This window comes from Hylaeus volcanicus, chromosome 5 (assembly GCF_026283585.1).
Source record: "Hylaeus volcanicus isolate JK05 chromosome 5, UHH_iyHylVolc1.0_haploid, whole genome shotgun sequence".
Lineage (NCBI taxonomy): Eukaryota > Metazoa > Arthropoda > Insecta > Hymenoptera > Colletidae > Hylaeus > Hylaeus volcanicus.
Window position 1 is genome coordinate 29,909,429 of NC_071980.1, and position 17,180 is coordinate 29,926,608.

A 17,180-nucleotide genomic window follows, 5' to 3' on the forward strand; every position below is an offset into this window, starting at 1 on the left:
CAATCGTATTTTGGCATGAATTAATTTAGCGTCGGAAGACGTTAGAATCACTGGCACGAGGAATTATACAATCTTATTAATTGAGACTCTGGGAAGTATTTTAGACAGTTCAATCTTCAGCCTCGTCTGAAAGGTCTGTCGTCGAGGAGCACGAACGCCAACGAGACGCTATTGGCAATTACCATAGCCTAGTCACTTCAGATTCAACTGTGGAATAATATAATTGCTAAATTATGGAACAGTATAATTTTGAATTTGATATCCTTTTATTTCTTCCAACGATACAAATATTTAAATCAAGTTAATAAACTTTTCGGTTTCAGAAAAAATACTCTTCAGAGGTATCTACTAAATCACCAGTTGAAAATAATTAATTCCTAGAGTGACTGGACTACTCGCCACGAGAGCGACCTTTGCTAAAGTGGAACGAGAATAGAGTTACGCACAGTCGCGATAGATTTTCTCTCTGTACGTCGACATAGACACGATTTCGCTCCTGAAATAGACCGAAAAGTCTGGCTGCGATCGTGACCCAACGCCGCGTCTAACTCTAACCCGTGGCAAGTTCGTTTTCGCGTGGGAGGGTTCCATTAATCATCGACGTGCAACGCCAGGGAACGTGGCCCTGGAAACCGTCAGAGGGACGCAGAAACAAAACGTCAACGACGATCGTCTACTGCCAGCTGCGACTGTCCCTGATCTGTTCACAAATTCTCATTCGTTTGACAAAGTTTGCAAATTGGAATTGTGAGAGGAAATTTTACACTGAGAAAATGAAAGGTTATTTGAATAAAATTCTGCCCCATCCCTGGTCGTTGACACCGAGATGGACCCAATGGGACAATCTTTGGCGTATGGTCAACGAAACTGAGGAATAGCAACCTTTTGGAAGGCTCTATTTAAGAAGTAAATCTAGGTGGCAGATCCTGGTGAAGCGATCGAGGAGCGTAGTTTCGATACGTGTAATTATATGAATTCAAGTGAAGCTTGAAACTCGTTTATAAGATAAAATTTCTGACTTCGACTGTCAGAGAATGGATCTACAGATTTAACCATAAATTGATAAAGCACCAGAAACTCTAGCAAGTATAAAAAAAAATGTCTGAACTTCCAAAAAGGATCATTAATGTGTCCCACCTCTTGAGGAATATTGACACTTATGTGTACTTTTCCCTAAAAACGAAACACGAATTCTTTCCAAATAACGAAAACGAAAAATCTCACCAGAGCCAATGATTTCTCGATGACACGCGACGCGAATGGAACGAAAGACGTCAAGGTGGCCCGTCTCCAACTGGGCCATCCCGTATTAACGTTACTCGGACCAGAACTCAGACTAACCCTTTCCCCATTCTCCTCGACCGCTCCATCGTCGTGCAAAAGTCCCATCACGGTTCACCAGGCGCCATTTCCACTTCGCAAACGTCACCGGACCTCACCGTAATTATCAGGCTGCTTCGAGGAACCTGGCAAGCCAGCAACGGCCGACATATCGAAGACTCCAACGACTTTTTCCACCGAATCGCATTTACCACTATCGACGCGCACTTTTTCCCTCGGCGAAGGAGAAGGTGAAAAGAGGAGAAAAAATATGTAACTTCCAGGAGTTTGAAAAGCCAAAGTATCCTCGAGCGCGGGACTTCCGTTTCTGGAAGAGGGAGGAGAGAGGAAAATCGACGATCGACCAGGCTTTATCGCGATTCGAGCGAACCGGCCTCGAGGAGGATGCGAACTGCTGCCAATCTATTTTCAAGCGGTGCCAAGCGGCCAGGTATTTCCGTTGACAGCTGGCCACGCGTACAGCGCTCTACTCCGCGCTGTTTCCGCCCAACATTCGCGGCACTCTCGCTAGATTTCGCCGCGAGTACCACGAAAAGTCTGAATATAAGATATGTACCATTTAGGGAATGGTTTGGTACGAAGAATCAATTTTTTGTGGAGTATGTAGATTCGGGAGAGGTTTCAGAATTTTACTGCGAAGATTTCTGTCAGAAATTCATCAAGGTGGATATATGATCACCGAAAGTATCAAGTCGATATGAAGTTATACGACATTCTGAGGGGTGGTACGAGGGAAAGTATCTCGAGTGAGGCTAGTTCACTCTTTGGAGCACCCTCTGATCTTTGCAGTGAATAAAACTTTTAACTATATAGAGTTCTAGTTCTTTTCACGTGAAATAATAAGGTTTGCATCGAACCCAAGCATGTATTGTACATATAGGCGAGAAAGCTTTGTTTGTCCAAACATCAAGGGCTGCTCCAAACTATCAAGCGTTGCGTGGTATATTTTTTGGATGAAATCCCAAGAGGAGTATTTCGAACAAGTTGAAGGACTACTGTATGGTTCATGGATTGCCGAGCGAAGGTAAGTGCTTCATATATTATTTTGCACGCATGAGAAATTTAAGGAAACATTAAACCGCGTTCCTCTTGGAGCTCAATTTTTCAAAGTGCTGTTAGAATCCACGGATCCTTTTATAATCAAATTCTCTACAAAGCTACATACATTTTATAGACTCTTGAGTTTATTTTTGAGGAAGAATATTCTAACAGGAATCGACCATTTTCTGGCTAATTTTATGAACGAATCCAGCCTTAATTTTGAAGGGTCTAACGAATGACAGCTGAATGATCTGGCAACTACCAAAACATGAGGAATCGTTTGCTATGAAAGATGAAACAACTACGATGGGACTACGCCTACGCGAAGAACCACATTCAACGCTGAACAGCGATGCATCAAACGCGTCTATCCAAACACATTGATGAAATCTCCAAAAAGCTAGCTACAGGGGTTAGGCAAGTAACACAAACACCTAAAATCTTTATCATCTGATCTTAGAGATTTGAGTGGTCGTATCTTGGTACTCGGGGGCCAAGAAACAAAGCTTTCTAATAGAATGACAATTGACTGGTATGCAAGGGTCAGAAAGCTAGTCGTGGCCGCCTGAGTAGCTCCAACCTTGCCCAACCCCTGGAAATTCACTTATCCTTTCCAAGCAGCCATATCCGTCAAGGGCTCTGGCGATGACTCGCGGTGATTCGTGTCCCATCACGGATTGATTGGTCAAATAAACAACCAGCAGCACGTGAACATTACATACACATATATTATCCGCCCAGCTAAAGGGCGAGAACGTTGCAACGGTTCCTAACAACAGCCTAGCGCTAATCGCGTACAGTAAAACTCGTGACACGGTCGATGTTTGAGCGTCGCGACGCTTCTCGACTCCCATTTTCGTACACAGCGTATCCAGTAGCCCTGGCAGGCCTCAGACGTCTTCGAATCGTTAATCTCTCTCTTGGTTAGTTCGTTAATGGGTTGCCTCGTCCAACGTCGCATCGTTTTCCTCGATTCTAAATCGAGTACGCTATATGTACTAAGGTGGAGGAGAGGGGTACACACAAACAAGAACCTGGCGCTCGTGCGTCGCTAAACAACAGAGTCTACGTATAGTTCAACCTAGACCTCTAACAGTTTCTCTCTAAACTGAACACGCGTTTGCTCGAGGCAAACACATGACGCACGTGTGCGGCGCTGTATGAGTCGTTCCGCGGGGAAATTGCTCTAAATTCTTACGAAAGAACATCATGGGCCATGTTTGGCTGTCTAAATGGGATCTGTGCAGGTTTAAGTTAACCTCTGGATGATTAACTGGAGGTCAAGTTTTTGGGGTTGGGGTTGATCAAAGTGGAAACTGTTGACCTCTAGAGCTCGAGATAGAGACTAAATTCTATGTGGCCAACTAGAGTTCTATATTATTCCACCTAGAGTTCAATTAGCGATCAACATAGGACCTCATAAGCTTTTAATCACAAAACCTAAGATCTCCATGCCTTCTAGAGGTTAACCTAGGGTCTCCTAATCCTCCAGAGGTAAACTTAAAGGTTCTTGATCTGATAACGATGAATCTAAACTTCTTAGCTTTTTTAGATAGATTTTTAGATCATCCAAGGTGCGGAACGGCTCGCACGAGCGCGTTGCTTAGGAGCCCGAGGGAGGGATCGTGATTCATCCCGTCCGTATACAGGTGGGGTAGGGAGTGCTACGATTAATTGCAGACCGATTAGAGAAAGCAACGCGCGCAACGTCCTGATTAGTTCGTGGAACGAGAGGAGGCTGGAGAGACGGTAAATCCGAAGTACGAGTTAGCGGAAGCTGGAACAGACAGGGTGCAAAAGCTCGGCTCGAAAGCTCGTCACTGAGCCCCCCGTGGGATTGGCTTCTCCGATTCGTTGCCCCTACTCTCATCGAAACAACGCGAATTTTAAGCTTTCTGTGCTTTCTTGGCCAAAAAGCATGCCTTTTTTTATTTTTTTTGTTATAATATATTACGAGAAAGAGAGAGGGGTACGTTGAAATTGCTGGAAACGCGGTTACCCCTTCGTGATCGAGTTATGTTTCATTTTTTTTATTGCTTTTATTGTGGATTGTATGAATGGGGAGGCTCCCAAGGGGTGGCTTTACAAATATTTCTCGTTTTAGTAAAAGGAAGCCAATTGTCCTTTATAGAAAAATATAAAGATGAAAATATAAAGTGAGCAGCAGGGGATGAAACGGAACTCGACACAGAGCGCGACAAAGGTCAGGGACGACAGGAAGCCAATGAAACACTTCCGGTCACGAGGGGACTGAGGTTCGAGAGCCCCCGCGAACGGGAGAAGCCAGACTGACCAAACGGGGGATGGTTTACACGTAAAACATACATAGACAAATACGTATCAGTGTACATATATACACGGGGGTACATATGTATACACAAGAAGACGAGAGACGTCGAAACGTGTAACGTTTCTCGGCCTTCGATTATGCAAGTTTACCTTCGGGTTCTTTGGCAATGACCGTGCTGCTCCGGTCGACGCCGCCCTTCTTATCCTCTGCACAACATACACACATACGTCACGTATACGGATATGCGACAATTTCGTTTCGTTTACATATCGCCGGTTAACAGGACTAAGATACCACCAGCGCGCTCAAACGGGTGCTGAAGCTTTCTTTGTCTAGCACGTCGCGAGGGGGCCAACCGAAGAGCAATGGTTCTTTTAGGGGTGAATCATTTTTTCAAAGAAATCACGGCTTCTTATTGGTCTCAGTTTGTTTAAATTAAATTGTTTAAGAGATTGAAAATTTGCAAGCTCCCTATAACCTTTGATACTTTTGCCCAATTCAAATGGAATTTTTTTTGTAATGTTCTTGATATTTCAACGAAGATTGTAGACTATTTTCCGATAATGTCAGGTATAATTCTATTTACGTTAATATATAACGAAGTCTTCGACGCTGTGACGTTACTACTACAACGGCCTGAAAGAACCAAAATTGCTTTTCGGATGTCCACCAGCAATCACGACGTTTCCATCGCAATTTTTGACACGAAGTGGCTGCACTCCGTGGCTGAGAAGCGCCCTCAAACCGAACGTCTCTTAAAGACGTCGTTAAAGACTGACTGTGTATACAAATACTAACAGAAAGACTTCCAAACGTACAAAAGTAAGGAAATACGATAAAATGTACTCGACTAGTGTACACACATTTCCTTACAATTGCATACGTCGTTCCCAGGGGCGAGAATTACATCCAACCAATCACGTCACTCGCACCAATTAAGCTGACACCCAAAGCAGCGAACATTTACCATCGAAGCGTCAAACTTTTCCTCCCAATTTCACCAATTCTCCCCGAGGTAGCTCACAAACGCCACGGAGTTGCAACTACTGCGTGAAAACAATCACTAGCTGCGTCAATAGCAACGAAGTACTCTCCCAGCTTATCAATCTCTAAAGTACACGCTAACGGGAGACAGAAATAGAGAATTGTAGCGGCATCGAGCGTATTCGTACTTGGTCGCGCGTTGTTTTCGGTCCAAAGTTAACGTATCGGATCCAGGTACTCTTTCCAAGAGGTACGACGCACAGTTGGCCACACCAATGTCTTTTCGAGGGGCCAACTGTGCGCGATTCCTTGACAGAGGAAGCGAGGAAAGAGGGATGGAAAAAGTGCAGCGAGGAAAAGTCGTCCCGTCCAAAAAGTTAAACGATAAAGTCGGGACGAGTCGCCAAAGTGGCCCAACGACTTCCGATATCGAACGATTCCCGCTGCTTTCGATTAAGAAGTTTGCTAATAGAAGAAGATAGGACGTTTAAGGGGTGTTGATAAGTTACGGACTCGAACTTCGCGGCTGGACAAAACTAGTCGAAAGAAAGAGAAATCTTCCTTGGAAACATTTTCACAAAAGTTGTGCTTGCCAAAAACAATAAAGAACTACCGATTTTTCACGAGTAAACTTAAAATGAAATAAATTACTCAGCAATTTAAAAGTTAAAGTTTCACTTAAAAAATCTACTAATAAATAACAACGCAATATATATCAGAGGACCAAGTCTACATAATAATAATCGTCTTACAGCCCTTTCATCCCTTCTTCTACGGTACAAACTCTCTCAAATTCAAAGCTCGAGGTCACTCGTCCGAAATCGGAAGCTGAGAGGGCAAGAACACCCTCGTGACTCGCTGTTAATCGAACGTTGGGAAGAGGGAAAGGGGTTGGAGAAATAGGGGTGGTTTGTGCCGGAAGGTGCAGTTCGCGGTGAACGTGCAAACGTCGACGAGGACACCGACGGGAATCGATCGTCTCCTTAAGAGCGAGGGGGGACGAGGCGCGTGCAGATCCAACGAGATTTAATCACGAAGGGGGTTGGAAGTTTCTCAGGGGACACTTTAAAAACTGCAGAAATTCCATGGAGAATCGTGCTCGGACGAGCAAGGACCTCGACGATTGTTTCACTTTGCTTCTAGGAGATTCGCTCGCTTTTCGTTCGAGTACGCGAAAAGAGGCAACAGGGGTGGGACCGGAGGGTGAGAGAGAGAGTGAGAGAGAGAGAGAGAGAGAGAGAGAGAGAGAGAGAGAGAGAGAGAGAGAGGGGGGGGGGGGGGGAGATTTCGCAGTTGTTCTCAAAGACAAACGAGAATATCGGAAAACGTGTCCGAGATCACAGTCAGGATATTTGTTCAGCGAGAAATCGTCATCGAGCTCCTTGAAGTTTCTAAGACCAACGGGAGGAATGGGGGTGGGATCGGGTAACAACAAGTATTTTTCGTTCGTTTCTCGGATAGAGCTCGTTGAAACGAGGATTCGTCCACTCTTAACCCCTTAGCTGCAATGGAACACCATCGTGGACGCCATATTGTCTTTTTGGTGCGTTTCGAGTCGCAAAGAGTGCACCACGGGGGATGAAATTACGCGTATTCTCACTTGGAATGGATTCAGAACTTTCTCATTGTCGGTGTTCCTTCGGTTCTCTCGCTTCGAACGTTCGACTCGGCATCCGAGAAAGCTTGGCCATCGATGCATAGTCATGCACGAGCGGGAGGGGAATGCATCATGCGATTTTCCATTACGTGGAATGCGTCGGTTTCAAGCTGGCGACGAGCTACCAAACACGCGCCAAGTTGCCCTGTGATCGATTCGTCCCCCACAAATCCACGAATACTTTAAGTCATTCAAAATAAGAGTCCATGATATTAATAATCACTTCGGCATGGGAATCTTTAATTTCGTGGAAGATTTATGCGTATTCTAAACGTTTCGTTTTGTTTTTTTTTACATAACGCGTCATCGATCATCATCACGGACAAGATACCGCAAGACAACTTTACGCTGACAAAGTCAGGGGCGTAGCAGCGCGGAAATGAACGGGGAGTGCCAGCTTTAAAAAAGAGAAAAAAAAATAAAAGAAAGAAAGAAGAAGAGGAAAACAGCAAAGTGGAAGCCGAGAAAAAAGCAAGTCGGGGGTAGTGTTCATAAATCCATAACACCAGAGTGACGGTGAATCGCATGTTCTCGTGGTGTGCCGATGAATGACTTTCGTGTGTACATATACCTAAGAGATTAAAAAAGGTTGGGTGGAGAGTACTGTTTTTCCGTGTGACGAGAGAGAAGAGTCGATGCACAGAACAGAATATACGTGACGCGAGAGAAAGAGAAAGAGAGATACAAATAGAAAAACCAGGGACATTTTCAAGGCACGAGCAGGCGTGTGTGACATATGTGCCTCTGGCCAAAAAAGGAGAAAAAAATGGAAAAAAAAATAGAACACATTTGGTGCACAGCGAGGATTCGTGTTTCGGGAGACACGTGTGTGTACGATCGAGTGTGAAATGCAATCATCGAATCAGGGGGAAATAGAAGAAAGTGAGAAAAAAAAACGTGAAAGACAGAAAACAGCGACATTTACCAGCGTGGGTGTCTTTTCTGATTTTTGTCTCGACTTACGCTCGTATTCTGTGGTTGTGTGTGATAGAGAGATTGCTGACGCCTACTGGTGGCCATTCTCTACGACGATCGCGCGTGGACATCCATCAGCTACGTTTGACGTTTCTAAACGCGACTAACGGTGGCAGTTTTCCGCGACTAGAAACGTCGAAAGTAAGATGCTCGGGGAATTCGAATTTTTTAGTTGCCGATTCTTCCCTCGTACGCTAATCTAACAATCTAGATGGCTGATACGCTAACTGCTCGCTGATTCGTGGGCGAACTGAGGACGAGAACGAGTCGTGAGAAGCGCGGAGGGAGGAAAATGAAATTTTCGAAACGATGTGGTCGAAGAGCTATGACCTGATCGACGAAGGAATCGACTCTTTTTAATTTTCATTTTCATTTTATTTAAGTGTTGATATTATTTACTGGGAAATAAAATTATATGATACACTGTGCCTATTAAAGAAATTAATCTAATTTAGATTATATGTTTGAGGGTTTCAAATGTTTGAAATGTTTCTTCATAAATCTGTACATAAATAATATTTAGAATTCGTTATGAAGAAAATGAAACTTTTTTATTTTGGATTTTTTTTGTTTTCTCCAATTTCAAGCGTCTAACACAAACTAATTATGAGACATTTTTCCAAGTCGATTCCTTCGTTGATTTCACTACAGTCTCAACGTCGAATGAAAATTGCTCGTCACCAGAATTATAGATATTTAAAATATAAACTAATATTCCCAATTTATATAATACAATCGAATCTCCATTACGTTTGAAGAACTTAATTAATGGTATTGAAACGTTAATCACTTTTCGTTCGACCATCGACTGCGACAAGAATTACGTCCGGAGATGAGCAAACCACACTTTAAAATACAAAATAAATCCATAATTATCGCTAATAAAATGAATGCCACTCTGAATAATTCTCTGTTTGAGTAAACATAATAATTGAATAAAAACTTCCCCGATAAAACTTTGTTCATCTCCGTTGGTAATAGAAAACGCGAGAGACGTCCCCCCTGCATACTAGAAAAGTAAAATAGCGGCGAATGCTTGACGAAAAGAGAAGCGAAAGCTGCGCGAGTAGTCGAATGGCAATCGACTTTACAGACTCTCGCGTGGTGGTCGCCGCGTAGTACTCATTTATCAATCAAAAGAGAAGACGAATGCAAAGAACGTATTATGCAAAAACTAAGAGTGTCAGGGTTCCTCACCCCATTTTGGAGAGTACTACCATCGATATCCCTCGCGAAAAAAGAAGAATCTCGATTGCCGACGGTGGTGGATCCATCCAATTATTTTTATTAACATCATACAATTAGCAAATCGAGCATACTTTAAATTTTATGTTTACGATTACCTATCTTACAAATCGAAAATATTTTTGATTTGTTTGTAATATAAAAAAAATATGTTCAAAGTAGTCCAATGGAGGTAGCCATTTTCTATTATTTGTGTAATATAAGAGGAACTTATGATAATTGTTGATATATGAAGTATATAATAATTGTTTGTCTTTAGGAGGATCCTTCTGAGTTAATTTTAATTTATTACATTATGTTGACTTGAATGGATCGACTAAAAAAAAATATTTTAAACACATCATATGCGAGATAAAATACAATACAAAATAATCTTGAATACAGTTCTAATTATAATCTAACCCCGCATTGTCTTTCAATTATTTAGCACCAAGAGTATACACCCTATCAAACAATAATTAAAAACTATAACACACTCGAACCACTTTACGTAAACAAAATTTAAACTACGCTCGTTTTGCAAATCCCATGATCGTGATTTGTCATAATACCAAGCAACATTTGCCAACAATTTAGTCGACTAGCTTCCTCGAAACGAAGTGGCGCGCGCGAACGATACTCGAATGCGAATACATCATTAATTCCATCAATTTCGATCCCGATCAGTCTGTCAAGGGACGATAAATTACTCGCGATTGAATCTTGTCGGTTTTCGATTCGTTTTCGTTACCAATTAATCGTATGACCGACCCTGGTCGAGTTTACTTCGCTCAGCGTTTGACCATTATCGGACCATACTACTGGCGCTGCTCACGTCGGACTACGATCGAAAGGAAAACTTAAAAAGTGTAATGATCGACGAGTCATGTGACTGTGTTTAGGGATTCATTGAACGTCTATCGATCGTTTCAACGTGGAGAAATTCAGCAGCCACGACGTTTCGAAGCGGTGGATCGCGAACAGGGTTGCTCGACTATTATAATACTATGTAAACATTCTACGATACTATTCCAAAAGAGAAATCGTCGAAAGATAATTCGAGTTTCCCTATAAACGGGGGAATAGTCTATGGGTAAAGTTCAGGCCCTGTTTTCAACGGTGCGCTTTCTTCGTGTCGCGTATGCGCGTGCTTGCGCCTAACGTGTTATGGATTTGTGAGCATTATCATGTTATATACTGGAACGCAAAAGAACATTACTCAACGCTCCTCGCATGTAGCTGGTTTCTACGCATTACTTGTTGTTGGTACTCTGGAGACGGGGCACGTGTTCGTATGCGAGCGTGTTTGTGTGCGGTTATGAAACGATTAGGACGATATATCGAAAGCGAATCGCTTGCTATATGTGGCGATTGATACTGTTAGTGGCGCACAGCTGAGGAATATTTGTGATGTGTGAATTTGAACCGAGTACTTCATTCCAGTACAACGAATTCGGTGGTTAGATGACAATTTGGAAACTTTGTTTGAAATTACGCATGGTTGTTCAAATGAAGTGATTCTGAAGGTTTCTGTATTTACGAATAATTCTAATTAATTTAGCGAATGTCACAGGTCAAGTTCTTTCTGATTTTCCTATGTTGCATACCGATTCTCGCGTAAGAGACGGTAAACAGAAAGGTCTCCGATCGAATATGCAACCGAGAGAGTCCAATTGTTTCGGCGCTCTGTAGTATTACCGTTTTGTCCTCGAGTGTGCTCGTGTCTGGCTCGAGAATCAATTCACTCGGTGATAAAGTGTCCCGAGTCTTGAAAGCGAATGAAACCCGTTGTCTGGTTGTGTTTTCGGTGTATGGGGACAGGGAAACTTGGTTGCATGCATGCCTGGGATTACACGGATTGCACTTTCGCGTGCTTGTCCGTCGCGGCAAAAATTGAATACCCGCGAAATATGGGACGAAAAGGTCCAGAAACTATCACCGAAGATATAGTCTAAATTGTTTCTTTCACGATTTCCGTTTAAACAAATACTACAAATAACACTGTCTTTTCGTTAGAATTAATCGCTATACGAGTACTGTACACACTATGCTACGGCAATACTACTTGAATAGTTCTTTTTTTGGGGGCAGGGAGGGTAGGGGTAGAAATCTAAGGAAACTATGGTTCGTCGCGAGAGTGCAATCCTCAGAAAAGGATCCTGAATGAGTCTGCTTTCTCGCGATGTATGCGAAACGAAGGCTTCCCGTGTTCCCCCAAATGTACATCGCATAGAAAAGAGCAGTTCAAAGCTGACCGAAAGGTGTCGCACGAAGTGAACAAGTTTCAGAGACACATCGAGTGATACAAAGATGTTTGATCCTTTGCGAGGACGACGGATCGTTCTACACCTATATATGTATTTTTCAAAAATTGAAAGTATCCTGCAATCGCAATAAAATTTCCAGATTCTTGAGAGAAGCAAAGTTCGAAAGCGACGAGGGTCCGTCGTCGACGCTCGGAATGAAATTCGACGTGCAGTGTTCTTCCTGCGTGAAGAGTCTCGAGAGGGTCTGATCGTGTTTGCTTGTGGTGTGCGGATCGCGTGGTGTGCGGATCGCGTGGCGCCGATTCTGTCGGGGTGATCCCGAAAGAACGGGCCGTCTGAATTAATCAGCAACTTCAACGATGGTTCATTAAGCCAGGGTTCGTATGAAAACTGGATGCCCGAGAAGCGGGTCGATTGCTATATCGTTTTCTCAAGAGTTTTCCGAGTCGTATCGCGTCGGTCCTCGCGAAGGTGGATGCGTTACACTCGTGAGAGAAAAAGGGGTTGGGTGAACTGCGATAGAACGCTCGAAAGTACACAGTTCAACGACTACAGAGAGGCGAAAAGACAGAACCGCGGGAAATACAGCTTTGTTGCGATTCGGTGAACAACCACGAGCAAAGCTCTACACTCTAGAAGTAACACGGTCTTCGTGGGTGCTTCACAAAGGCTCGTCGTTATCGCGAACTTTGGGGCAAAGTGACGAAGTGTGATACGAAAACGAGTGGACCTGAGAAGTGTACCAAGCGAAAGAGACTGATTGTGAGACTATTTTATGTATCAATTTTATCTTAGTTTTTTGAAAAAGTAAATTCGCGTTTTGGCGATACGATTTTGTAGAATTTAGATAAGCATAACTTATTAAAAAAATTGTTTATTACACGAGTGTAATGTCGAAAACAGAAGATACCGATACAGTATTTATTCCTTAAGAGCTCGTTTCTCAGCTACTCTCTAACCGCACGTTTTGGCCTACACTCTAAAAGCTCACACGATTCGGAATCTGGTCCTCGACAAGAATCTCAGAAACTGCTGAGAAACGTGTCTCTTCTACATCAATCCTCTGCATCAAGTCACGAGCTCTCAACGAACAAATATTGTAATCGTGAAACGATCATAAACGCTGCAGGGTAAACAGTTCGCGATCGACGAACCTCTGTGACAGGTTTACGAACATATATCGGTAATCGGGGCACAGGTGTACGCAAGTATAAGGCGGATTGTGGCTAGAGAGGGCGACAGGTTGAAGGGGCAAAGCAACGAGGGGGATACTCAACTACTCGAGCTATTGTCCGACGATCGATTTGCACGTGAGCAGGAGCGCTATCTCTCTAATAATAGGCGGATATGCGCGCGCAAGTCTTCTGCTCGTGATTTCGTTACGTCGAGGGAACCGTGAGCAGCCTTCATCGATGGCTGGAAGGATCATCGTCGATTAACCGAGAGAAACAGAAATTGGAAAGGTTTGCGTGTGTTCTCGTCTGCCCGCTTGAGCATTTTTTCTCAAATCTATTCGACCCATAATTAGACTCTACATTGGAATTGTCTTTGGTGGAATTTGATCCGATAAGATCAACAATTTGGAGTTTGCAAACAAGAGGAAGCATGGAGAAGAACTTTAGATAATTGAATATTTGTTTAGAGTCGGTTTTATATATTTTATAAAAAATATAGAAAATCGAAATGAAATTGAACCGAAGGTCGATCATGGATCGAATAGATCGATAAAGTGCTCGCGTTGACTGGCAAGCACACCGACTGTCTCAACGCAAGCATGAATCAACATCAAGAATGGAAAGGATTCTTCTTTACACCGACTGACCCACGAGAGTCGGTCGAAACTCGACTCTATAATACGTCTTACCCGTTGAATCCTGCGTTTATCGAGGGACACGCAATCGATTGGTTGCATCATCGTCAGTTTCCAAGTGTCCCATCGGAGGGGTGGGGGATTAAAGGGGGTGAGTTCAGAGAGTATTTGAACGGCGAGTTTCTGTCAGAACTGGGACTATTCGAATACCGAGGAATACTGTTTGAATACTTCAATTGTGGACAATTATTTGAGTACTATTTCAATAAATTTGACTATTTAAATACCTCGTTACTGAAAGATTACTTAAATACCATTTGAATACACTTGTCTATTCGAATATTGTTCAAAAATTCATTTTTACTGTTCAACTACAAAATTATTCGAATAGTCTCGAGCTCTGATATCATTCATTCCACGAAACGTCGACTAGAACTCGATTCCATCTGCCGTGACCCAGGTCACGGAGCGAAAAGCAAGCGAAACATAAATTCAGATTCGACGAATTAACCCCTTTCTCTGGGGTAGGCAGAGTCCGTCACGAATCCGAGCGACAGCAAGACTGAAATCCAGTTATAGCCACGCAAGTGGAACAAGCGAATTCAGCTTCGATCCATTAGTAGATTTCGCTGGGAAATTAACTGTCCCGGTTGGGTCTCGAGCAATTAACGAGCCTAAGGCTCGATTTCGTCGCGTGCACGCGAAACATGCGACGATTCGAGGAGGAACGCTGTTCCCGTCGCAACTTTCACGTCCGCGTACGAAATTGCGTCTAGTTCCCCAACGTTTCTCGCGACCCTATTTTCTGGGCTATAATTGCGGCTTGAAACGAAACTCGTGCACGGGGAATCCAAATACTCGTCCTTTTCGTTGGACTACACATCCCTGTGCGGAGAACACCCAAGGACGTTTGAGTAACACGCATAACGGGGCCTACAACTCTAAACTTCGGACTTTTAAAGCTCTAAAGTACACTCACAAATTTCCAGAAAAATCACAAAGGAGACACTTAATTCAATTCAACTAAAACCACGGGTCAAGGGTCGCGAGGACGTCTCGAATCGCCTCAAGTTGTATGCAAACGCGACGACACTGATGCACCTTCTCGGTGCAACCACGAATTTTGTGCGTGGTAAGAATACCGATATTAGTAGGTGATGATTCCCAGTGGGAATTTCCCGATGAGAGATTCCCAACGGGGAACCAAAACACACGAAGAGGATCTAGAACAAGATCTACAGTGACAAGGAGTGGGTGTCCTACCTCTAACGTCATCGTCCTCGATCGTTGTGCTGCTGTCGGTGGATTCCTTCACCTGGGAACCGTCTCCCTTCTTCGTGATGGTGCTCCGACCTGGAGCACGCAGAGCGTTTCAGTAAATCGGCATGGACGGGGCAGGATATTATTTTTTTTTGTGTGGAGAGCGAAAGTAATCCAAAAAGACAAACAGAGAAGAGCGAGATTGGCAGAAGAGGAGGCGTTGGACAGGTTCAGCCCGGATCGGGTCGAGTAGAGCACACACTGAAGACGGTCATCGAGGATCGAGGGATCGACGAGGATCACACAGGTGAAAGATAGCGCGGCGCGAACTCAATTGCGGACCTGTCCACGGGCCCAGTATCTTCCAGGCGCGTGGAAGTGGAGGGGACCGTATGGTAGGGATCCCAGCTATGGACAGGCCTGAGAGACTGATCTTAAAATGGTTGATATAGCGATCTAGATGGATTTTAATTATTATTAAAATTTGGTGTATTTTATATCATAAAGGATTCTCTAAAAGAGGCTTTATCATTATGTTTTTTAATAACAAAGTACACCTGTTTTAAAAGCAAAAGTATACACATGTATCACTCACTCTCTCTCTCTCAAGAGGTTAAACGACTATTTACACTTGGAAAATTCTTTCCTGTATTTGGAAATGCTGCAGACATGATTTTACTTTGATTATTCGATCGGTACTGTATCTGGATCGCTAAATCAAAACGTGGGCTCAAAATCTCATCTTGGGAAACTTTTAACATCGTTCACTTTTTTAAATTGAACATGTTCGGACACAATTGGATCCGAAATTGGTCGTTCAACGTCACTTCTTTCGCTGTGAAGCTATAACGAGGATCTGAGAAGATTTCCCCTGAATGGAATTTCAAGAAAATGATACTTCACTATCAGTCAACGTTTCTATAGATTACAGACGGCAATGATTAACAACACTACTATTACAAAAACGCAGTCTATGACTTGCAAATACTTGAAAATACAAGTTCCTCTTCAGGAGCTATCTTCATAGCTTCGTGCAGTAGATGCAAGTTTCTACTTCGTTGCTATAACAGCCTCTCCCGTTGGAGGGACCTCAAGTTTGCGTGCAGAGACTATAAATGGCGGGTTGGAGTAGCCAGGCGGCGTTGTAGAGGTGACCTCGAGCAACCAATTCATTCTGGTCCAACCGTAATTCGAACTCTGAACAAATCGTGACTGGAATCGAACGCGAGGAGTTAGTGGGAGCTGGTTCATCTTGGTTTCTCAAGGAATTCATCGGATCAGGTGGATAGAGAGAATTATTTTAGGTCAGACGAATCTAGATCTTCGTCGACTGAAGCCTAACGAAAGATCAGGCTTGAAGAGACTAACGAAGAGGAATGCAAACCGTAGAGTATAGATAGATAGAGAGAGTAGAGTGACAGAAGCCAAGATATAGAGGCGAGGAGAGAAGTCAGAAGGAAGAGATCAGAGAAACAGGATCGCAAAGGGATAGTCGAACACTCGAGTGCATGTGTTCTGCATGCGAGACAATCGTGATCAATCAGTTCGAGCAACTCTGCCGATGCTCTCAAGATGACGTATGGTGCCAGGAAAAAAAATGGTCCTCTTGTTCCTTTTACCTTTCTGATGGCTCCTCTCGAGAGCTCGGCTTCGTTCCGTGCCAGAAGCGTCGTAACGTTTTCACAAAAGTGGAAAAAAGTAGAAAAAAGTACGGTTGGAAACAAAAATTCATGCTGAAGAGCTGCGTGCGATTGCGTGTCGTTGGCGAGAGAAGAGTGTAGTGTCGTGCTTGCGAAAATCGCGACTCGAGGGGCAAGGTTACCGAAATTGCTCCTCGGACGCTGATGAAGATATCCCTTCGACACTGGTATCGATTTTATTTAACGGGGGGGCTTTAGTATGATCAGAACTTTTATTTAACACGATGACTGCTAGACTAATTCACATGGGAATATCTACAGCAATAAGATTTTGTCTCGAGATTATTGGAAATTATAGAATTTAACATTTAAGTATGAATATTTGGCTGTAAAATTGATTAATTTAATCATAAATCCATAGTGAAAAGCTCTGTTACCCATATATAACGTTATGTGTTCAACGTGTTAAATTCTATGGCGTGCAGTGGCATGACACAGACCCTGAACGTTATATTAACCGTTTAAGTACCAGGGGTCATTTTGAAAATTGTTGTTGAATTCAGGCATGTGGCGCGACTGCTGGGTTGTTATGATTGCAAGGAATTCCAAGAATCGCGCTGCTGTAATTGGATGTTTACAAGCACCAGGCGCGCGATCACGCGTCACGCAGCGTCGCAGTACGTGCGTGGAT

General features: G+C 43.3%; 1 protein-coding gene across 6 annotated transcripts in view; it reads right to left on the reverse strand.

Moving 5' to 3' along the window:
* The window catches only part of LOC128876792 (calcium/calmodulin-dependent protein kinase type II alpha chain), a 97,863-nt gene that overhangs the window by 11,958 nt on the left and 68,725 nt on the right, over positions 1 to 17,180 (reverse strand). For 3 of the 6 annotated variants that reach the window (XM_054123471.1, XM_054123474.1, XM_054123472.1), the window contains exons 11-12: positions 14,853 to 14,942; positions 4,822 to 4,878 (exon numbers count right to left, since the gene is read on the reverse strand). In XM_054123471.1, the coding sequence (XP_053979446.1) occupies positions 4,822 to 4,878; positions 14,853 to 14,942 (147 nt within the window). Of the gene's footprint in view, positions 1 to 3,092; positions 4,879 to 14,852; positions 14,943 to 17,180 lie in introns of those variants that run through there. The other 3 variants (XM_054123473.1, XM_054123475.1, XM_054123477.1) reach the window with 3 other exon arrangements.